General features: G+C 43.0%; 1 protein-coding gene across 2 annotated transcripts in view; it reads left to right on the top strand.

The window, feature by feature from the left end:
* The first annotated feature begins 15,806 nt into the window (after window positions 1-15,806).
* Window positions 15,807-24,615, top strand: part of FGD3 (FYVE, RhoGEF and PH domain containing 3) — a 137,602-nt gene continuing 128,793 nt past the window's right edge. The window contains exon 1 of one of the 2 annotated variants that reach the window (XM_072989649.2): window positions 15,807-15,946. In XM_072989649.2, the coding sequence (XP_072845750.2) occupies window positions 15,928-15,946 (19 nt within the window). In that variant the 5' untranslated portion in view covers window positions 15,807-15,927. The remainder of the gene's footprint in view (window positions 15,947-24,615) is intronic. The other variant, XM_078385341.1, reaches the window with a different exon arrangement.

The following is a 24,615-nucleotide window of genomic DNA, read 5'->3' on the forward strand; positions in this document are numbered from 1 at the left end:
CAAGCCAGCCGGAACCTGAAGATACATCAGGTGTAAGGTGAAGGACTCTTATTAGATTAGTATAGGGCTGCCCTACTAAGACCATGAAAAACTTTATTGGAACAGATTGCTAAGCATAACCGTTTGGCCCAGCTTCTTGTATAAATCACCTTAAGGTCTATGTGTTGAAAAGTAAAAGAAAATAATGTAAGAAAATCCCTTCTGGACCAAAACATTATGCAGTCTGGTGTTCCCTTAAGATGCCTTAAGGGAAGCCCACAAACCACACAACAGTAACTCTCTCAAACTATAGACTCCAACAACTGGTATCTAGGGACATGTTGCCTCTTAGCCTGGTGTTTGTTAGCATACATGTAAATAAAACCTAGAGAAATATATCTAAATGCAAATAATATGTACATAAATATTCCTGAATCAGTATTACAAAAACTCCACGTATTTCCAGCACTACTACAAATAATCCAATCATATAAGGAGGGAGGGCCATCGAACTTGCTAACCTTTGGGAAGGGGAAGACAGTAAAACACAGGAAGCAGCCTGCTTCCTCATTGAAGAGAAGCCCACGGTTTCATTCACGATAAAACTGAATGCTCATCTCATAACTCGGGGAATAAGGAAGGAGGCAACCACAGAAAAGCAGGAATGCAACAATAGATGACAGCAGCAGCACACAGTGCTTTGAATGAGAGCCTTAGTGCAATGAAGCGACCAGCCTCCATCTCTTAGAAGGACTACACACCCTTTAGCAACTGGTTGACTGAGAGTTTCCCAGTACAGCCTCTCTGTATATTGGGTGAAGTTGAAAGAGGCTATTATGTCACGAACAGGAAAACTTAAGACAATGTAAACAGGGATTAGTTACCTCCTGGGGATGCCTTTATTCACACAGGACTAATAAAGAGAAAACGGTTAAGTATCTAAGTAAATGGTTGTTGTGGGTTTTTTGGGCTCTTTGGCCATGTTCTGAAGGTTGTTCTTCCTAACGTTTCGCCAGTCTCTGTGGCCGGCATCTTCAGGGGACAGCACTCTGTGCTCTGGTCTGTCCTCTGTGCTGTCCTCTGAAGATGCCGGCCACAGAGACTGGCAAAACGTTAGGAAGAACAGCCTTCAGAAGACAGCTAAAGAGCCCGAAAAACCCACAACAACCATTAGATCACGGCTGTGAAAGCCTTCGCAAATATAATAAAAGTAAACATGAAAAATGTAACAAAGCGACCACTAGGTGGTGGTGCAGCTCATGATGATGTCATAGCATCAATCAACCCCAATAAAGATGGCAAGCAGTAGCAAGAATAGATGCCTAGGGAGGATCCTTTAAAATTTCCCCTGCAGACAAACCCTTTAATCTGTTTTGCAATAAACAAATTATTTTGGTTATATTGGACGGTTATATTGCTCAGCAACAGAATGTAATCTTCTGAGTGCCTCTGTCTTAAGCTGGCAGTGTCCTCCTTGAAAAACAGGAAACTTCCAGCATCTAAACAGATAGCGTGCCAGTTTGCTACTCTGAGTCTAGTATTGCAACACCTGTTACAACAATCACTGTTTAGAATTATTTCTGAACAACTTCACTGTATTAGGGAGTGTAAGAACAATACGGAGCTTAGGGCAGAACCTCCTGACTCCCTTCTAGTCATTCCCTCCTGCATGACAGGACATCACTGGTTAGCACTCTTTGGCTGTAGTCTATGAACTACAAATCTGCCCACCACAGAACTGTCTAGCCAACATTTTCCATGTTGCTATGTTGCCTGCAGGAATATTATGGGGGATCTTGGAAGCTGCAGACTGATACCTTATGAACTCTTGCCTTGCACAAATCATGCACACATAACGTTTAAGAAAGAAGTCAGCAATGAGATGTTAGGCCAAATCTAACTCCAGTTATCAGCTTAGAGTCAAATAAGAAGGTGGCATATATCACAACAGCACTTTGCTTAGGTCCACCCATTTTATCATCTTCCTTTCAAAATAGACGTGGAAAAAAATCAATTTCTTAGGCTCCATTGCAGTAAAGACATTTAAGGTGGTAAAGGTAAAGGTTCCCCTTGACATTTTCAGTCCAGTCGTGTCCGACTTTAGGGGGCAGCGCTCATCCCACTTTTCAAGCCGTAGAGCCAGCGCCTGTCCAAAGACAGTTTCCATTGTCACGTGGCCAGCGTGACTAGGGAGCGCCATTTTACCTTCCCACCGAGATGGCACCTATTTATCTACTCGCATTTTCATGCTTTTGAACTGCTAGGTTGGCGAGGAGCTGGGACAAAGCGACGGGAGCTCACTCCGTTGCGTGGATTCGATCTTACAACTGCTGGTCTTCTGACCCTGCAGCACACAAAGGCGTCTCCGGTTTAGCCCACAGCGCCACCACGTCCCTTTTTAAGGTGAGACCCAAGTAAATTTTACCTGGAAGTCAATGCCTCTAATCTGAGTGGGGCTAATTGCTGAATGAACATCCATGGGATTGTGCTGTTCTTTCCAGTGTTGAGAGAGTGTTGGAGTTAAGGGCATTAAGTTATAACATCTCAAGGTATTATCTGGTGCTGTGAAGAAATGGCCTATCTATTTCTATCCCTTTCTTTTGATCTCAGTTACCTAAGATGGAGGACATAACCAGCCATCACTCATATTGGCCATTTTTTTTCACTAAATGGTATTTTTCTGACCACCTGCATTTGATCTTCGAGTAGATTGTTTAGTTCACCTCAGTCATTTTGATGACTAGAGGCAATAGCTGTAACAGATGGCCAAATACTTGCTTTGATGACAGAACAAGTATAAGTGGTGAGGAAACAAGGCCAGCCTATGCACAACTGTTCTTTCTTTCACTTACAAAATAAACACCATACCCATGATGGTTTTATTTATTCGCACAAATAACATGTTTGTAAGAGATTAAGAGATTTCCTGTTTTCATGACAACAGGAAATTTCATACCCCTTGTTGGAGAGATGAAACCACAGTTTTTAATAGTACATAATGGATGTTATATTATTGTTCTCATCCATTTAAAAAATTATTTCTTCTTTCTTTCCTTCTGTGAGAAGCTCCACAAAACAATGAATAGAATGCAGTTTAGAATTAGGTAGTGGCCTCTATATACAGTAAATCCCTCCACAGATTGCTGCCTTTTTGTGGCGAAAGGCCTTGAGCAATTAAGAGAAGCTATGGGCAATGCCGTGCAGGGACACCCAAGATAGGTCATAGTGGAGAGTTCTGACTAAACGCGATCCACCTGGAGCAGGAACTGGCAAGCTACTCCAGTATCTTTGCCAAGAAAACTCCATGGACAGAAACAAAAGACTAGAAGATATGACACTGGAAGATGTGTCCCTCAGGTCGGGAGGTGTCCAACATGATACTGAGGAGGAGCAGAAGACAAGTCCAAGTAGCTCCAGAGCTAATGAAGTGGTTGGACCAAAGCCGAAAGGATGCTCAGCTGTGGACGTGCCTGGAAGTGAAAGGAAAGTCCAATGCTGCAAAGAAAAATACTGCATAGGAACTTGGAATGTAAGATCTATGAACCTTGGTAAGCTGGATGTGGTCAAACAGGGGATGGCAAGAATCAACATTGACGTCCTGGGTGTCAGTGAACTAAAATGGACGGGAATGGGTGAATTCAATTCAGTCGATTGCCATATCTACTATTGTGGGCAAGAATCCCGTACAGTGGACCCTCGACCTATGAACAGTCCCACTTACAGACTATTCAACATACGGACAGCTCCAGATGCAAAATTTTGCATCAACTTGCGGCCGGAGCTTCGATGTACGGACCGAAAAAAGCAGGGAAAAGGATGGGAAATTCAAACCGTTGGTGGTGAAGAGGCTGCTTCTTCAGCTCTTTTGCCCCAATGTTTTGGAAAAGGGAGGCTCAGCCTCCCAGGCTTCCACCGCTTCTGCTACCGCCACCGGGAGGTGAGCCGCTGGACCATCCCAGCTGGGATTAGCCTCCCGGGCTTCCAGGGCCATTGGGGCAGCCCTTTGGGAGAAGCTGGGTGGCAGGGGAGAAAAGCAGGAGCCGATCCAGCCTTTCTTCCCCACCACGTGGCTTCTCCTGAAGGGCTGCGCCCAATGCTGGTTTCGGCAGTGGAGAAGCTGCGCGGTGGGGAAGAAAGACCAGATTGGCTCCTGCCTTTCTCCCCCACTGCCTGGCTTCTCTGCTGCCAACACCACCAACAGGAAAGCCCTTTGGAAGAAGCCGAGCTGCAGGGAGGAAAGGCGGGAGACAATCCAAGTTTGGCCTTGGACTTCAAAACGAAGCAGGGCAAAGGTTAATAGAGTTTTGTCAAGAGAACGAGCTGGCCATCACAAACACTCTTTTCCAACAACACAAGAGACGACTCTACACATGGACATCACCAAATGGGCAATACCGAAATCAGATTGATTATATTCTCTGCAGCCAAAGATGGTGACAGCAGCCACGAAATTAAAAGACACTTGCTTCTTGGGAGGAAAGTGTTGATAAACCTGGACAGCATCTTAAAAAGCAGAGACACCACCTTGCTGTCAAAGATTTGCATATTCAAAATTATGGTTTTTCCAGTAGTGATGTATGGAGTGAGAACTGAACCATAAAGAAGGCTGACCGCCAAAGAATTGATGCCTTTGAATTGTGGTGCTGGAGGAGGCTCTTGAGAGTCCCCTGGACTGCAAGGAGAACAAACCTATCCATTCTAAAGGAAATCAACTCTGAGTGCTCACTTGAAGGGCAGATCCTGAAGCGGAGGCTCCAGTACTTTGGCCATCTCATGAGAAGAGAAGACTCCCTGGAAAAGACCCTGATGTTGGGAAAGTGTGAGGGGAAGAGAAGGAGACGACAGAGGACGAGATGGCTGGACAGTGTCTGTGAAGTAACCAACATGATTTTGACCCAACTCCTCGAGGAAGTGGAAGACAGGAGGCCTGGCGTGCTCTGGTCCATGGGGTCATGAAGAGTCGGACACGACTAAAAGACTAAACAACAACAACAACTGTGATGTTTTCATGCTGAATGTCACTGGATGCAATGGCAGTTTGGTAATTGATTTTATTAGCAGGGGATATCTTGAGATATCTGGTAATAATTCTGCAGCTTTCATTACAGATGTGCAGAGTGAAAACTTTCATTTTTGTTTTATTTCAGTTTCTCCTCTGGGTCACCTCTTTTATTTTCATGTTTTTTTATTCACTGGTCCTTTTATTTTCTGTGAAAGGGAATGTTTCATATTTTTTAGGCATCTGGCTGCAGAACCAGAGTTTTAGGAGTCTGATTCCCCACAGTGCTTTATTAACGCATTAATACCAATGCCTTCCAGAAGCAGACAAAAATATAACAAGTCACCACCACCACCACCACACAAAACAGCCCCTAAAGAATAAATACAGTAAATTAACCAAATAATAATTATAAAAAAGAAATCAAAGAGAGAAAGCACCCTCAGAGAAAAATAAGAAAACAACAAAAACTGCATACATTCCCCAAAATCAAAAAGCAAGAAAGCAAATAGGCACAAAATTATAAGCAAAGCTCCCCAAAACAACTAGATGAGTTTTCTCTCCCTGACTGCCTCTTGAGGCCTCCTTTTTTATCTCCTTTAAGACCATTGTAGCAGCATGCAAGCAACACAGATAATCAAGAAAGAAAAGGACAAAAATGGCCAAAAGGAATCCCAATCAGGGGGCAGGGGGCAGGATCCAAAAAATAATCCTGAAGAGGCAAGGAAAAAAGGAAACGGTCCAGAACAGAGCAAGGTGCAGGCAGCTCAAAATGGAAGGAACCAGGACCTCATGCACCAGAAGGAATGAGTCAAACAAAAAATACTCGCACTGGTTTCCAGAAAATCCAGGTTCTTTTAGAATTTTAAAATTTACGCTCATCCCCCCCAAGACATTCTGATTGGCTTCGGATAGCAGGCTTATGAAAAAGAGAAATACAAATAAAGGGGCATTCTCTTTTGATAACACAAGCACTTGCCTGCAAGAGGTTGTCTTTAAGGAATGAAAGAAATAAGATTAAAACAAAAATAAGACCCACTTCCGTGTTTTCCCCCTTTCATGTTAACATAAACATCCCACCCCCTATTGAGTGCTATATCTGCCTGTTTTGCATGGATTGAACTGTACCATGCTGGACTGGCACATTCACTTATGGAGAAGCAATAGGGCCACAGCTGTAACTTTGAGTATTTGTGGTTGTATGCCCCAACTGGTTCCCAATACCTTTGGAAGAATATTGTTCCTTGTAGAGACATTTTGCTTTGCATTTTGGCAGTGGTTCTTTCAGGTCAGTGTAGAATCCAAAGTAGCACCTAAGTATATCAGGGAAAAACAATGATTTGGTTGGATGCTCTTCCAGGTAAACATGTTGGGAAAATAACCTTGCATACAACATAATACTAGGATTCAGTGGAAAGGTGACTTCTCAGCAGAATGTTTTTCAAATGAATAGCAGATAAGTCTTAGCAGGGTTGGGTTTAAGTTGGTTTCTATATATGCCATGTTCTTCTCATGCATCTGTTAGAGATATTCTACCGTTCTACCATCTGAAAACTGAGCAAGTACAAGATCATCAGCACAACCTTTTGGTGCCATGGAAAACTGGTTAATGTTAAAAAGATGTTAAAAAGAACACCATGTTTTTCCTCTAATACTGTACCTCTTTGTCTAAAACCTTAAATGGCCTCTTGCCTATGGATTTTTTTTTTTGTCCACCAGGTCTGTTTTAGGCAGTGACTAGAGTGATGGAAAAAAGGACTCAGGAGATCTGGGTTCAAATCCATGCTCAGTTATGGAAATCCACTGGATCCTAGCTCTTGTAAAATCATTCTGTAAACATCTCACATTCTTTCAAAACCCTATTGGGGTCGTTATAAACAAAAAGAGATGCAGGTTATTGATAATAACACAATAGTGCTCATGTCGTATCTTTTTTTAAAAAAAAATTACGAACAATTTGTTCCTTAAAAGGTAATTGTGTCTAAATTAAAGTAAGACCCTTTATAAACTGAGATTTAAATCCTGTGAATTAAAATGTTCAGTTAATTTTGAAACACTGCCACCTAGTGTTTCAAATAGAAAACACCAAAAAGAAATAGATGAATAAAAGGCTGCAATCCCACAGCACAAGCTTTTGGTGCCATGGGGAATTGTATGGATCAGAATAAACATACGTAAGATGAAGCTACATGGGGGAAACACACAGCAGCAGAGCCTACAAGTTGGGCACACTTTGTTCATTGCTAAATGAACAAAATTCATTTTGGTTGTAAAAATTCAGGTAATATCCTGAATTTTGGTTTTAAAAATACGGAGCTCCAGTACAGATGAACTGCCTGCTTTGTATAAGTGGTGTAGAAGTATGAACAAGGTCCTTCCTCATTTAAATAAAGAGTAACACTTTTATAGATGAAGAAGTGTGTGTGAGTACACAGGCATGTCCACAGTTCAGGGAACTGTGTTTATCTGTTGCGGGTACCAGAAGCTTTCAAGATGAGCAGTTGCAGTGACATTTTTCCAGGCTAACTCAACTCATGTGTTGTTGTTGTTTAGTCGTTAAGTCGTGTCCGACTCTTCGTGACCCCATGGACCAGAGCACGCCGGGCCCTCCTGTCTTCCACTGCCTCCCGGAGTTGTGTCAAATTCATGTTGGTCACTTCGATGACACTGTCCAACCATCTCGTCCTCAGTCGTCCCCTTCTCTTCTTGTCCTCACACTTTCCCAACATCAGGGTTCTTTTCCAGGGTGTCTTCTCTTCTCATGAGATGGCCAAAGTATTGGAGCCTCAGCTTCAGGATCTGCCCTTCAAGTGAGCACTCAGGGTTGATTTCCTTTAAAACTGATAGGTTTGTTCTCCTTGCAGTCCAGGGGACTCTCAAGAGCCTCCTCCAGCACCAAAATTCAAAAACTCCCTTCATGGATTGCTGCCTTGTCGTGGTGAAGGGGCTTGAGTAATTCAGAGAAGCTATAGGCTATGCCATGCAGAGACACCCAAGACGTACAGGTCATAGTGGAGAGTTCTGACTAAACACAATCCACCTGGAGTAGGAATTGGCAAGCCACTCCAGTATCTTTGCCAAGAAAACCCCATGAACAGAAACAAAAGGCTAAAACTCCACTCATACCTCCTTGCTATGGTACAGAGTCATTCCCAATAGAATATTTCAGATGTACTGTATTTTAAAAGTTACTTCTTCATGTACATTTCAGTCTTCTGCCTCTTGAATAACATTGGAAAGTTTAGTCTCTGTAACTTTGTTCCATAGTTGTGGCAAACAATATCCACATTCATTTACTGCTTCTTCTTTTGCATGTGACAGAGACTCAGCCTGAATAACGTCAATGGCAAAGTGTATAAATATTTAGAATACAATAATCTGGGTTCCTGTACATGGCAACATTTTTCTACATAAGGAAATCAGTTCTGCTCTAACAGCCTGCAGTTTATAAATAGGGAACATTCACATAAAAGATTTACTTTGTACACTGAATGGCATATCATATGATGGCAAAAGCACATGAGGGTCATTTAGTGGATGACATCATTCAGCAGAAAATTAAACATATCTCTTATGTGAAATGCTATGTCTGGAGAAACTATTTACATTAAAATGTCATGGTTTATAGTCTCTGCAGTCTCATAAAGTAACAAGGAATCCATACATAGATTTATGTATCTTGGACGGGGGGAATCTTGAATGAAGGGAAAGGCACAGCACTAGGAAGAATGCAATAGTGCCTATGCTATCTTTCTGAATGAATTTTAATGCACTGTCATCAGCAAGAATGAATTACAGTGTAAACTGGAGATGAACAAAACTGCCTTTCCCCCATGTGTCAATCTTGTAGTATTAAGAGTCAATAAATAAGAGTTCCAGACTACATTTTATTTCCATTTTTCTCTGAAAGAAAAACTCAACATATGTATAGGGGGAAAAAAAAGGAAATTAGAACTCTAGTCATTTCATACAATACGTGTGACTTGTGTACCAGGATGGAAGGTGCCTCATCCCCAGATTTTGGGGGACACCCCCTTTCCTAGTCGCAAGTCATCTGTGCATTGGCATCTTCAAATTCCACAGTAATCTGCTATGTTAGACTGCAATTTTCAGTTGTTGTCATGTACCATTAAGGCACCTTCAAATTATGGGAATCCTATAAATGAGTGAGCTTCAAAATGTCCTGTCCTCAACAGCCCTGCTCAGATCCTGTGAATTCAAGGCCATGGTTTTCTTCGTTGAGTCAGTTCATCTCATATCTTTTCTTCCTTTTCCCCTGTTATTTTCAACTTTTCCTAGCATTATTGTTTTTTCCAGCAAGTCTTATCTTGTCATGATTTTACAATATTTACAATATTTTTAGCCGCACCATTACCAGTGGCTTCTGACGTACCCAAGGTTTCATAATTTTTGGTTCTAGAGATATTTCAGGATTGATTTGATCTGGGACCCACTTTTTTGTCTTTCTTGTGGTTCATAAGTGGGCCACACAAATTCACAACAATGCTTTTAGGCAGCTAGGTAAAGGTAAAGGTTCACCTTGGCATTTTTAGTCCAGTCGTGTCTGACTCTACGGGGTGGTGCTCATCCCGTTTTCAAGCCATAGAGATAGCGGTTGTCCGAAGACAGTTTCCGTTGCCAAGTGGCCAGCGTAACTAGGAAACGCCATTTTACCTTTTCTGCCTTTCTGGCTATTTGTAGTATCTCTAAATCTCTCATCCAGCAACACATTTCAAGTTGATTTTTGTCTTTCTTCACTGTTTTTCTTTCAAGTTATAGATGAATTTGACATTTGTTTTCAGTGAGAATCCTTGCTAACACCCAGCTCCCTCCCTCCCTCTTTTTTAATTTCAAAAGGTGAGGGGATATCTTTTGGAAAACATATTTACCAAAGCTTGTGGTCCAATAGAACTTTCTGTCTCAAGTTTCCTAACCCAAGGAAAAAGTTTAGAAATTGGAACACAACTTTTTAGTCTGCATTCTGCAGAGTAGGCATGGCAACATTATTTTACCCCAAAGGTTAAATGATGTCTGTATTTCTCCATTATATGTGTTGTGTCCACTCTGACCTTTGTTTCACCATTTCATTCAGGCCAAAAACAGGTCTTCAAACTATTTTGGCACAGAGGGCCCACAGCCACATCCCAGCTGTTCTTGCTTCTGTCTTCTCCCAGCAGCCATAGTAGAGATCACGTGTTCATCTTCTGGAATCCTCTAGCACTGGGTAATTCTATATGAGGGAAGTTCCTGCTGGAATTTGTGTGTAGCATATACAGTATATATATTTAAACTCCTGTTTTAAAAAGCCAGGAAATTGAATTATTGAAAAAAGTTTGACAACACCAGTGGCCACAGTCAACATGGTCTACAAGATATCCTCTTGTGCTCACAACCATTCACACTTGTTGAAAAACAGCCCTGTCAGTTGCTTTGTGTTTGGCTGGGAAGTGGTGCAATTGGCATACCAAGCTAGCACTAGACATTTCCGGTCAAAAAGGTCAGGTTGGCCACCAATGGCTTACTAATGAGCCCTAGAAATATTCCTGAACCACTAAACTGTTCCTTCATGGTGTAAAGGAAACTTCTAAAAACCAGGAGGAATATCAGCCTTGTTTCTGTTATCATATGCCTAGTCTTTGCTGTCAGTTTATTACAACTTACTAAATTAAATATAACTTAAAATTTTAGTACTTCTTGCATTTTCTACAGAATCTCTTGCCTAATGTGATCTGCATTGTTTTGGCTGAAAAAAACAAACACTTGGATTTGAAGATAATACCAAATCTATACCAAAATGGCAGGAACCAGCAATTGATAAACCTTTACACCTTGGGAGGCAAATGAAATTCAAAATGCACTAGTTAGATGTAGTTAAGGCTCACATGAAATTACCACATGTACCTCATTCCATGTCCTGTATTAGTTTGGACAAAACAGCAAAAATTAGAACATCTCCAGACTTTTTATGTCACCAATAAACAATGTAAATCTTGCTTTCATTCCACAGTGGCTTTCCAGAATTAGCCAGCATTGATTCGCATATTTTATGTCCTATGAAATAAAACACAGGAAAGATACTTGATATGAGCCTATAAAATAGATCACTTCTCATATGGGAAAACATTTTCTCCTTGACAAAACAGTGTGTCAAATCATTCTCCTCTCTCATTACTCATTACTCATACAAAGTCATTCCCAAAAAGACTCCACCATTATTCTCCTGCTGTCTCCTATGCTTTGAACACTTGGGTGATATCAGCTATCTTACTTCCTTAAAATCCCACTTAAGCCCATCTTTTCTCTAAAGATTTTAGCACAAATCCCTGCTTCTAATGTTCTACTGTAGCTCATGCAGTAGCTAAGTCTTAACATATAGTACAACTAAAACAATCATGCAACAGGCAGAATCCTATTATGAAATACCAGGCATGTAAGGGAAATTGTGTAAGAGGTTTCTGCAATTTTCTCACCACTTGTCACATGTGAAGGTATGCAGCTGAGTGTGCAACCAAGGGCATGGTGTGTGTATATCTGAGCACCAAACAAGAGAGCTGGAACTATTGTGCATACCAGTTATGCAAATTTGAGTTCACACTGCACAAATTCACCAGGATTCTCACCATTGCTTATATGACCTTTTTTCCCCAAGAATCTTAATTTTAGAAGTCTGTTATAAATTAATGTTCCTATTAGAAGTTGCTATTTATTTAACAAGTTCTTTTTTATGGGCAGTCTCAACGTCTAGAGCCTGGTCTGTGTGTGGTTGTGCCTACTTTGTGGAATACTCCACTAACAGACATCTATCAGACAATGACACTATATTGCCACCCAGCAGCATATACAAACTCGGCTTTTTAAGGATGTGTTTGATTAAATGCTTTGACAGCAGCCCTTATGGTGAAATGCTGTTCTTATAAACAGTTACTATTTTATTGAATTTTTGCTATTTCTAAAGTATTCCTTAATTTGTCTGTTCACTTTAGTTTCCCGTCAGAGAGGTGCATTGTTATAAATAACATGTGTTTATATAAAGTTGTTGCTGTGATCTACCGCCCAGTCAGTTGTGACTTATAGCAACCCTAGTAGGGTTTTCACGATATGTGAGATATTAAAGAAGTAGATTTATGTGTGCCACTCAGCATTGGCTTTCTGTGGCTCCTTCTGGATTTAAAGTCAGGATTTTTGAGTTGCAGTACTCTGCCCACTACACTCCATTGTCATTGTGACTTCTAGCCAATGAAGACCTCCATAAATTCATTTAATGTGTTTAAATAAACAAACTTTCTTTTCTTTTGCTTTTGCCCTACACTGTATTGCTTCTAAGCATAGTTTGTACATTTCAAATATTCTTGCCAGCTTAAAAAAAAAGCAACAACAAACAATAGTACCAGCGTCTGCTACTTTGTCAGCAAAGCAAAACAAACGATCAGTTGGGCACCTGGTACATAATTTCAGTGGCATGACAGCAGCTATAGGGTCAAACAAAAAAATGCAGTTGGCATTAGTTAGCAATCATTTGAAAGAAAGCGCCCTGAAGAAGAAAATTCTGTTTATTCTGACACAAGCTTGTCTTATTCTGCAGCTAGCAAATTAGGGTCAGATCAGGCTTTAAGACAAATGTGTGCTTATACCTCTTTCAGCATATTCTTTCTTAGGCACACAGTTCTTTCAGACCTACATGCACGCGTGCCACCACAGCCTGCTCCCTCCCAACTGACCCGTTGGCCAAACAGAAGCAGAGTGATCTGCCAAATGAAGCAAGCTTGTTTAAGTATAAATGACTATTTCCTCTTAAGAGAGATCTTCTAATGACATTACAGCATTATTAATGCATCACCTACTTTGGCCTTCATCTGATTTTTTTGTTTGATAATCATGAGTCAGCTTCGAGACAGCATGACTTGGTTTGCACATCTGATGTCTCAAGGTATGTAACACTGAAAGGTTTGCTTGTCTGGAGGAATAACATGGTAAGAGCAGGGAAAATGCATTAACTTTCTTATACAGTGGGGTCTTGACTTAAGAACGGCTTGAGTTAAGAACATTTTGACTTAAGAACTGCTCTCATAGGAAAATATTGACTTGACTTAAGTACTTAGATTTGAGTTAAGAACTTAAAAAAAAACCACGTGGGAGGCAGGGAAAGTGCAAAATTTGAACTTTCAGTTAACTGTTGGCCAGTGAAAAGGGTGCCTGTCTGCTTCCTCACTCCTCCCAGCGTTTAGAGAGTGGATTGGGAGACAGTCTTCAGACTGCCTGGTACTTGTACTGCCTGGACTGAACCTTTTCCCTGCCTTCCCTGAACCTTTCTTGACCTAAGAAAAAAAGAAACAAAATATCTCCCTCTAGTGGTCGAAGGCAGAATAGCAGCTTCCCATTAGTTTCTATGGACGGAAAAGAGCAGATACGGATCAAATGGTTCTCAATGCATTCCTATGGGAAATGCAGATTTGACCTGAGAACTTTTTGACTTGAGAACCGCCTTCCAATACGGATTAAGTTCTCAAGTCAAGACCCCACTGTATGATCTAACCCTCAGTTGTATAGACTCCATGTGTTTACTCCAATAAACAGACAAATCTAGGATTACTCTGCCAATAACAGTCACCCAGCTCCATGGCAGTGATGACGATGGACCAAACAACAGCATAAGATACCATACTGTATCCATACAAGCTGTAGCCCTTAACAGTTGCAGTTTCCAAACATTCTGTAGCTCAAGTCAACATAGTAAGCACTACATTGGTGTCGGGAACCCGTGAGTGGCTTTTCCAGTATTGTGGGTGCCCAACTCCTATCAACCCTAGAACTTGCCAGTCAACATTTGCAAGGCCATGGGTTCCCCTATCTTAATCGTACTTCTTAAACCAACTGAATAGTATGTAAGTTGCTACAATACTCTTTGATGGATCATTAGGCTCAGGCTTCCCACTCTTCTTTTCTACCACAGTTAGTAAAGAGGGGGTTCCATGATGTGGCAAGAGAGCAGAGCAATTTCAGAAAAGGTAATTGGGAGGGGTGAAGGGATGGTAAAAATGATTAGGAGGACAGCAAGAGCTTAAGCCATGATGCCTAGGATCTTAATTGAAGGGGTGCATTGATGTTACCTCAATGTGCACTTTCCCCTCTCTGGCTGGTTTCTTTCCTGATAAACCTGAATAGAAATCTACTATTGCTTCTCTGATTTGTTAAAAGAAAACTGAATTGTTATGGGGTGGGGGGTGGGGAGAGCAGCTGCCTTCAGATGACACAGTAAACAAAATGCATGGTTTGTTCAGTCACTCCTGCAACAACGGGGAATGCCTGATGGAGCAACAGCATGAACTGAGTTTGCCACCCATAGGTGGAAAGCCAGGGGTCCTTGCCTTACTCTTGCTTCACCACCATGACACTAGGACCAAAAGTGAAGAAGGGAAGGACTGCCTGCCACTTCCCAGAGTCCCAGTGCTTCTTCCTGAACAAAATTTCTAAGATTCTTCCCCTTTAGTCTTTCTGTATGGGTGGGCTGTGTGCCAACAGGATGCCCTCAGTCTTAATTTCGCTTTCCAGAGTGCAGAAGAAAGACAGCCAAGAGAACCTTGTGGTAGATTTACCACAGCACTGTTGTTTTTACACTGATGGGACTTCACAGGGCTAGTCCTCTGCAAAAAAGGCCAATCATTCCTTTTTCTGGAAGGTTGCAACAAGGCTGGTCTTCAGGCAAATGACATGCTGGACACGAAGTGTATTCAGTAGCTTAAATCCCGAATGTGATTGTCCAAGTGTCCTTGGATTGCAGACCCTTTCCAGAGTTAGGTTATTTTTTGGCCCACAACTCCCAGAACATTCCAACCAGTATGGCCTATACTGGCTAGGATTTCAAAACGTGTAGTCCAAAATGTTACTTTTCAAAAGTTCCATGCCTTTTGGTCCTTATCCTTAGTTATGTGGCCAAAGGACGATGGGGGTGGCAGCTGACAGGGCATCCAGACAGTCATCCTTTCCTCAAGTTTAGTTATTTAAAAAAAGCCGAAACCCTGAGGTTGCCTCACAGTAAGGCCAAGTTGTGTGAACTTTTTTGTTTGCGGGTGAACGCCATCAAACTGAAAAAGGAGCTTGCTTGAATGCACAGGCATGCATTTTGGCAGTTAGTACCCAAACGACTTGAAGATTTTTGGGGGGGTGGGGGCGGGTGGGAGGCCAAATGGTTGGCAGGGAAAGGCTTCTTAACAACCCCCCTCCCCCCGCCGCCACCGCAGATCAGGCAGTCGAGCCGTGGCTGCGGCTGGCAAACGCCAAAAGCTTCCAGGTGGCTGTTCCGAGAGGTTGGGACCCCCCCTTCTTCCTTGGGGGGGGGGAGATTCCGCGGACCCACCGCGTTACCCACAATGCCCCGGGCGGTCCTGAGGCTCCGAGACCGTTTGACGGGCCCTCGGCTGCCTGGCGGTGGGGACGGGAGCGGGGATTGGAGGGAACCTGAGCCCGAGACGCCCGCCCCCAATTCCCCGCGAGCCTCTGGGCGGCTGCTGCACCTGGGGTGCCTTGGCAGGCTGGGCACGTTACTGCCCGCCAGGTCTCACACACACACACTCCCCCCCCCCCAAACCCGGCGCGCGCCCTGTAGGCTCGCTGCGCGGAACGGCCCCGGCGGGGGAAGCCTCTCGGCGTCGCCTCTACTGCGGTGGGGAAGGGGGTGTGTGGGCGGGGCGGCCCCGCTTGGGAGAGTCGCCCCCTTGCCCGCCTCCCGGCCGGTGCCCCGCCGCGAGATGCAGCCGCCGGAAAGAGAGCGCGGGAGGGAGAGACCCGGAGCAGCTCGCCTTCCTCCTCCTCCTCCTCCTCCTCCTCCTCCTCCTCCTGCCGTCCCTCTTCTCCGCTGCCTCTCGGCCGCCTGCTGAAGGCGCCTCCTCAGCCGTGCGCCGCCGCCGCTGCCCGCGCGCCCCTTGGAGAGGAGCGGCCCGCGCTGAGCGGAGATGGAGTCGCCGGGTGAGGGTGAGGAGCGGGCGCCGGCGGCGGATTTTTCCCCAGTGGGGGCGGGGTGTCGGGGAGGGGGGAAAAGAGAGGAGCCGCTGATCTTCCCAGCGGGGCGACTAAAAGGCGACCCTCCTCTTCCTCTCCCTCGTCCCTTTCCAAGACGGGCTGCGAGGGCATCGCGTCTCGTGCCGCCTCCGAAAAAAACTTTCCGGGCCGGTGTGGGCTCGAACTGGCGGACTGAGCGGCCGAGAGTCGCTCCGGGTCCCCCTCCCCCGCTCCACGTTCCTCAAGGATCGGGGAGGTAGAGGGAGCTGCTTTGCTCTTGCAATGTGTGCCGGTGGGGTCGTTCCTTTCTTTTCCTTTTAAAAACGCTCACTTTAGGGTTGATTGCAAGTGTTAATGCATTGCTCCACGCCAGTCCTCCGTTCTAAACCTGGAAACGAGCCTGGCTTCGGTGCTAATAGCAAACCCTGGGACCTGCATTTCCCTTAATGGACAAAAAGCGTTTATTCTGGCTCTGTCTTGGTAGGAAACACCTTGGGGAGAGGGACGTTTATATTTTGGCACCTCCCTTCGCTGCATTCTTGTTGAAACAATTGGACGGGACATTGTATAGGTTTATTTATGATGTTTTGAAGAGAGAGAAAAAATTCTGGGAGGACCTTCCTTCACCCCGTCCCGTATCTCATAGGTAGGGGTTGTTGCTTGTCTCGGCCAAGACATTTTAAGCTTACTACTTTCCTTCTGTATTGGCCCACCTTATGTACTTGAAAAGCTCTGGAGGCAGGATGGCAATTGGCATCTGCTTTTTAGTCATCAGCATTTGGTGATGGAGTATATGGCCTCCAAACAGGGTGATTCCCATTAGTTATTTTTCCATTTGCTTGCTCCCTTTTTAAAATTGAAGGTAGTTCTGTCAGAAGGTCTTGCGGTAGCAGATCTCAAAAGTCAGAAGCCTATTGTGAAGGAGTGTTTCTGCTTGTTTACCTTAAACCTTACAACTCTTTTAGATTCAAGTGTTTTACAGGTCAGTCAGGTATGGCTGCAACATTTTTTTTTGTAAAGAAAAAAAAACAAATCTCTTGTTTTTGTAAATCTCTTGTTTTCCTGTGCTTTTTGTTTTTAAATCTAAAAACCACAAAAACGTTAGTTGTTTTCTGATACTATGTACCAGTCATTGGGAAATGCAACAGGAAGGGTGCAGTTGCCCTCATATCTTGCTGTCGGGTTTCCCATAAACATCTGGGTATCCATGGTGTGAACAGAATACTGGACTAGGGCTAGGCTTTTGGTATGATCCACTGTCCATGGAGTTTTCTTGGCAAAGATACTGGAGTGGCTTGCCAGTTCCTGCTCCAGGGGGATTGTGCTTAGTCAGAACTTTCCACTATGACCTGTCCATCTTGGGTGTCCCTCAATGGCATAGCCCATAGCTTCTCTGAATTACTCAAGCCCCTTCGCCACAACAAGGCAGCAATCCATGAAGTTCAACATCAAAAAAACTAAGATCATGGCCATTGGTCCCATCACCTCCTGGCAAATAGAAGGGGAAGATATGGAGGCAGTGACAGATTTTACTTTCTTGGGCTCCATGATCACTGCAGATGGAGACAGCAGCCCCGAAATTAAAAGACGCCTGCTTCTTGGGAGGAAAGCGATGACAAACCTAGACAGCATCTTAAAAAGCAGAGACATCACCTTGCCAATAAAGGTCTGCATAGTCAAGCCTATGGTTTTTCCCGTAGCGATGTATGGAAATGAGAACTGGACCATAAAGAAGGGTGACCGCTGAAGAATTGATGATTTTGAATTGTGGTGTTGGTAGAGGATCTTGAGAGTCCCCTGGACTGCAAGGAGAACTAACCTATCAATTCTGAAGAAAATCAACTCTGAGTGCTCACTGGAAGCTGAGGCTCCAATACTTTGGCCATCTCATGAGAAGAGAAGACTCCCTGGAAAAGCCCCTGATGTTGGGAAAGTGTGAAGACAAGAGTAGAAGGGGATGACAGAGGACGAGATGGTTGGACAGTGTCATTGAAGCAACCAATATGAATTTGACCCAACTCTGGGAGATAGTGGAAGACAGGAGGGGCTGGCGTGCTCTGGTCCATGGGGTCATGAAGAGTCAGACATGAATTAACGACTAAACAACAAAAAATGATCCACTGTAGATCTTCTTATGTTCTTAAGCAAGTGTTCTAGCTATGGACATTGTTCTATGTGGTTTTAATATCCTAGGTGATTAATGTTTTGCTGTTTGGCTTTTCTTGATTAAAATAGTTGCTTTACATGATCGATATGATTTGTTAGTAATTTTGCAAGCCCCTCAGAAGAAGAGTGAGAACCCTTTAGCCCCCCAGATGTTGTAGCTATTCCCGTCAGTACTAACTAGTATGGCCAATGACCAAGAGTAATGGAAGCTGTAGTTCGGCAGTATCTACTGGGCTGCAAATGGTCAACTTGTGCTTCAGAAAATAAGAAGCACATATAGAGCCAGACCATTGGTTTGTACAGCTTACTATGCATGAGGGGCTGGTGGCATCTTTCCAGATTTCGGATAGTTAAGCAAGTAAATAAAATATGAATTTTTGAGATGGGATTAACAGAATTATACAGTTTATGGCTCCAAAAGTTGTACATAGTTGAAGGAAATATTTTTAATATTCATTTCCTTGCTTGCTTCCTTTGCCACTTCATTCATTTTCTTCCACAGACTTGCTTTCTCAGGCATAGACATTTCTACTGTATTTTGTTATTTGCTATTTGTGACCTGTTCCAAATATTTTGGGGGCTTCTACTATTCTCCTCTCCCCAAATGAACACCGCAGCTTCTTTGGAGATTACCTGCACAGAGGAGACCTACTTAACATGCAACTTCTGATTGCTGCTGGTTTCCTGCCAAGTTCATAGTATGGTGTATTTGGCAGGCTGGAGCAGCTGCTGCGTTCAATTATTGTTCAGTGGAAATGTGCACCAAATATATGTTCCATCTTTTACTTTGAGGCATCCCAAGAGTGTTTGAAGTTTGAACCAAGATTTTATCCGACCTGTAGGGTTAAAGTTACTTTAAATACCAAGTACTTATTGCTCTCTTACAGATGTTCTGGTTCAGTGCTTAGATTGAAACTGAACTTTTTCTTCCCTTCAATATTGTTTATTACATTTTATGCACATAAGAGTAAGAACAGATTCTTTTAAAGAAGCCCAAACAACTATTAACATTAAAAAAGTGAAAGAACCTGCTGCTGTGCTGCTGCTGTTTTATTTTGTTTTGATGCTCCTACAGCTTCGTCCTTCACTAGTTGAAATCCTGTTGTGTAGTTATGCAAATAGCATTACCTTATGAACTGCCATAAGTTAAGAAGTTTTCATATACGTATTGTTTGTAGTGTACTGAGTCATATCACTCAGTGTGCAACAAATAATGCCTACAGAGATTTCTCAACTTAAGCGATTCATGTTCAAAAGTTACACTATTTGCATTGCTACGCATCAAAATTTCAGACAGTGTGTGCCTGTTTTTGGCTTCCTTTTGTTTTGGGCCAGAAGTAAAGGCATATATATATGCACGCCTTTACAGGTTAAGAGCTCAACGATCACCCTCACTGTTGACTACTTTTCCCCCTGTTGTATCTAAAACCAGGAGAGAGTCCTGATAGACTTTTCTCATTTTAACCATAATGCTGTTTGTCTTAAAATTTAGTGAAATATAATTGCATGCCATCAAGTCAATTTTGACTTATGATGACCCTTTCCAGGGTTTTCTAGACAGAAAGTGCTCAGAAGTGGTTTACCATTCCTTTTTTCTGGGGGCTTCTGGAAACTGTGCAGTCATTGCTGTTTTCTGCCAGTAAGATGGTGTCATCTGCATATCTTAGATTGTTTCTTCCACCCATTTTTTACTTGTTCATCTGAATCTAGTCTGGCTTTGCCTATGATATGTTTTGCATTAGACATGGGAGCTTCGTATTTGTCTCCCAGGGATGACGAACATTAAGCCTGTCACCACAGGTGTCCCTATTCCCCAAAACCATCCCAGTGCACTTACTGGGCTCCTTGGCACACATGTGCCTGATGGAAGTGACATCGTGCCAATCGTATTGTAGACCCACTGGTGCTTCCCCACTCAGACCACTCAGCAGCTGAGTGGGCAGAATTGTCTTCCCACCACCTCCTTGCTGGAGTGGTCAACTGCAGGGAGAGGTAGGACAGCGTCACCGGGACTATGTCTGAGATTGGCGGGATGTCACTGCCGCCAGTGGATGTGTGTGCTGAAGAGCCTGGTAAGTGGACCAAGCTGGTTCTTGGGGGAGGGGGCAGGAAAGGACCACTGGGACACCTGTGCTGGCAGGCTTTGTATTTGTCTCCCCCAAGAGGCAAACACAAAGCTCCCATGTCTATTTTGCATTAACCTGTCTTCTAGTACTTCAGATCCTGTTTGGATCTGAAGGGCTTAGGAATGGACCTCAACAGATGGGAAACCTTGACATCTGAACGTTCAGCTTGGAGGCAGGCAGTGCAGCACGGCTTCTACCAATTTGAAGAGACCCTTGCCCAATAGGCCAAGGCAAAGAGGCAGTCCTAAAACCAGCAAAATCAGGGAGCTGGATGGGGACAGATTATATTTGTCTTCAGTGTGGAAAGGATTGCCACTCTCGAATTAGCTTTCTCAGCAACACTAGACATTGTTCCAAGACCTCTATTCAGAGAACGTTACCATAGTCACTTGAGACTGCAGATTGCCTACACAAAGTACTTCGTAAAAATGCTGTGATCAGGAGATAAGACATTTTAAAGAGGAAATGAGGAATGTATATGATAAGAAACAGATGGATGGAAATGCAGATGAGAGAATTCAAACATTTATTACAAATTTAGGATGTTAGATAATTATATATATGTAATAGCGATGTGGAATATAACATGTGCAGATGCACACGGATATATTATTTCTGTAGTCAGAATTTACATAATAGATAAGCTGGTATCAGAAACACCTCCCCGCCTATATGTTTGTCTTGTCACTTGTGTATGTTTTGTTAGTTGCATATGTTATTGCTTTGTAGGTATTCCTGTTGTTGTTTGTTGTAGGTATGTATGTTATAAAAATAATAAAATGTTATTATATAAAAAAAGAGGAGATGCTGCAAACTGCACGTGGGATACAGTGTAATGCATTGGAGATTTTCAGGGCAGGGCTGAATGGAAGATGTTCTTGTTCCCTGTAAGAAATCAAAATTTGTCAGAGCAGCCTTCTATTTCCCGCTTAGCAGCAACGGGTTATATGAGGTTTTCCTGTAGTTTGTAAATGCACCTGCATGCCTTTTTTTGTATTAAAACTATTGTGTACCATGTTGAACATACTGCTGTTTCATCTGACTTCCCAAGCAAAGCAGGCTTGGGCCCTAGCTGTACTTGAATGGGTGACTACCTAGTAATAGCAGGGATCTTTAAATAGGGATAGGAAAAACAAATCCTGCCTACCAGAGTTTACAGTAGTAGGCTAGATCAGTGGTTCTTAACGTGGGTGATAATGCCCCCCAGTGGGTGATTTCATTTTTCATGGGGGCGGTAGAACGAAAAGGGGCGGCATGGGGGCGCTGGAGCAGAAGGGGGCGATAGGGGGGCGCTGGAGCAAGCCAAACCTGTGAAGATGGCTGCAGCCTTTTTACAGTGTGCATGAATATATATTTTCCTCCAATTTTAATTTAGTTTCAGATTTTTTGTCTTGAAATTTTTAGTTCCTGCATTTGTTTTTATGCCCTTTTTATATTTCTTTTTGCGTCTTAAAATTCACTTGCAACTAAATCATTAAATGTTACTTTTTGGGGGCATTTCATTTTCTTGGAATTTAATTTTGTTTTCAGGGGTCATTGGATTTAACTGTCTTAATGAATGAATGAATGAATGAATGAATGAATGAATGAATGAATGAATAAATAAATAAATAAATAAATAAATAAATAAATAAATAAATAAATAAATAAAGATATCATCACCGTGGGGAGGGGGGCGATGATAACTTCCTCAATGGCTCAAGGGGGCGTTTCTTTCAAAAAGGTTAAGAACCACTGGGCTAGATGATGTGGCTCTGTTTTCTTGTGTTCCCTTTGCATATGCCTCCTGGCATGAGTGTCTCACTTTGAAAATATTTTGCAATATTTCAGAAAAGATAAAGTAAAGGTAAAGGTTCCCCTTGACAATTTTTGTCCAGTCGTGTCCGACTCTAGGGGGCGGCGCTCATCCCGCTCTTCAAGCCATAGAGCCAGCGTTTGTCCGAAGACAATCTTTCCGTGGTCACATGGCCAGTGTGATTTAGACACGGAACGCTGTTTACCTTCCCACCGAGATGGTACCTATTTATCTACTCGCATATGCATACTTTCGAACCGCTAGGTTGGCGGGAGCTGGGACAAGCAACGGGCGATCACTCCGTCGCATGGATTCGATCTTACAACTGCTTGGTCTTCTGGCCCTGCAGCACAGGCTTCTGCGGTTTAGCCCACAGCGCCACCACGTCCCCTTCAGAAAAGATAGAGACAACCATATTTGTTTATGGACAGTGAGAAGGAGGAGATTGGAACTTGGGTTTCAGTAGCATATGAGAGGATCTAGAGAAACAAATGAAGCTGTTATGCTCAGTCAGAAGACCAAGAAATGTTCTGGTAAGACTTGGGGCAGAAGTACTTGGTGTACTGATAAGCACACATGCACACACACACACAATTTCTCTGTTTCTTCCTTTCAGCTTTGAAACTCCTTTGGCCAGCCTTTTGGATTATGAAATAGGATAGTGTGGCAGGGATACTTCTTTCCTGTATTATCTTTCAATCTGACAACTCAGTTTTTAAACTTTTTTTAAACCTAAACCCCTAATGATGGAAATGTCCTCTTTTAAAGAAAAGGATTAACCCCAAGGCTCTCTTTTGGATAAAATTTGAGGATGTAACCTATATTTAAGAAAGCACAGCTGCACTACAGTCCTGGAAAACAGGTGCTCATTCCATATGCCTAATGACAATGATTCTTAAATTGCACATTTACTATCTTAAATATATAGTGGCTTTTAAAAAAGTTAACAAGATTAAACCCAGAATAGCTGCTATGAAGGTACCATTTCTATTGCAGAACATTGCAATATTGACAATAAAAACTAATTGCAAATTTTTTGGGAAGAAAGTCATGTAATACAGTGGTGCCCCGCATAGCGAGGTTAATCCGTTCCGGATTAACCTCGCTATGCGAAATCGTCGCTAAACGGGTAGGGAAAATGTATTGAAACGCATTAAACTTAGTTTAATGCGTTCCAATACCTTTCTTACTTACCCGTTCAGCGAAGATTCCAATTGCCGGCAGCCATTTTCGCGCCTTCGCTAAGCGAGGGCACAGCGTGAAAACGGCTGCCGGCAGCCATTTCCGGGCTTCCGGTGGCCATTTTGGAGCCGCCGAACAGCTTTTCGGCGGCTCCAAAATGGCCGCCGCAATACCCGATCTTCGCAATGTGGGTTTTCCCCATTGCGACGATCGGGTATGTTTCCATATAGCGATCCCGAAAAAGGGATCGCTATACGGAAACATCGCTATACGGTGCACTCGTTAAGCGAGGCACCACTGTATTAACATTAATAGAATGAACACAAGATATATGGCAGTCATACAGTATCACTTTAATTACCTCTTAATAACTACAAATTTGATTTGGCCACATTGGTCTAATAATGATCTGGTTGAGCTTTACAGCTCACAATAAGCATTCTTTTTTTAACGTATAAAGTTTTTAGAAAATACTGTTGTAGTGTTTGTTTGTTTGTTTATTGGTGCAGTGCTACAAGTAACAAAACTAAAAGCTTTGTTCTTTTGGTGGCACTGCTAGATTCTTACTGACAGGGCATGCAAAGCACATTTTTATTTAAATCTTCCATTTGTGGGGTTGTATCTTTCTTTGTCTGGAAAACTGCTCTCATTGTGAACAAAGGGAGCAAAACTGAGTTCAGTGTACAGTATTCTGACGCACATCTAACTTTGGAAAACTCTGGAGTTGCTGGAGAAAATTGGTGAGGGAATCTGAACATGTGTTTCCCGCCCACTCTTGAGGTCAATGCATTATTGGACACTGCTGAAGATATCAGAGAAAATCTATTCATTCCTATAGCCCGTGTGTTCCTGTGTGTGTCTGTATGTGTATAGAGAGGAGGGGTTAATCTAAAGTTTAACTTGCTGGGTACCATAAGTAATTGACCTAATCCAGCAAGGGAGTTCAACACACCGAAACTGGCTGTTGTTTTGTGTGTGGATTTTCATGCCTAGCTGGGGAACTGCATGGACAGATCAGATTACAACACTTCAAAGTGTTGATGCTCACATACAAAGCCCTAAACGGTTTAGGACCTTGATACTTGGCGGAGCGCCTTCTCACACCAAGATCTACCCGTGTCACTCGCGTGAGCCAGGAGGAGAGGCTGAGGAGCCTAACGCCGAGGGAGGCCTGGAAGGAAAAGACTAGAAATCGGGCCTTCTCGGCGGTGGCTCCTCGTCTCTGGAACAACTTACCTCCTGAGATTCGCACGGCTCCCTCGCTGGGTATTTTTAAGAAACAATTAAAAACATGGATGTTTAGGCAGGCCTTCCCAACAGATAACTCCTGACGACTTTCCCTCCTCCTATATCTTTTCCATTCTGTTTAGTAT

The sequence above is a fragment of the Pogona vitticeps genome, chromosome 2, assembly GCF_051106095.1.
Source record: "Pogona vitticeps strain Pit_001003342236 chromosome 2, PviZW2.1, whole genome shotgun sequence".
NCBI lineage: Eukaryota > Metazoa > Chordata > Lepidosauria > Squamata > Agamidae > Pogona > Pogona vitticeps.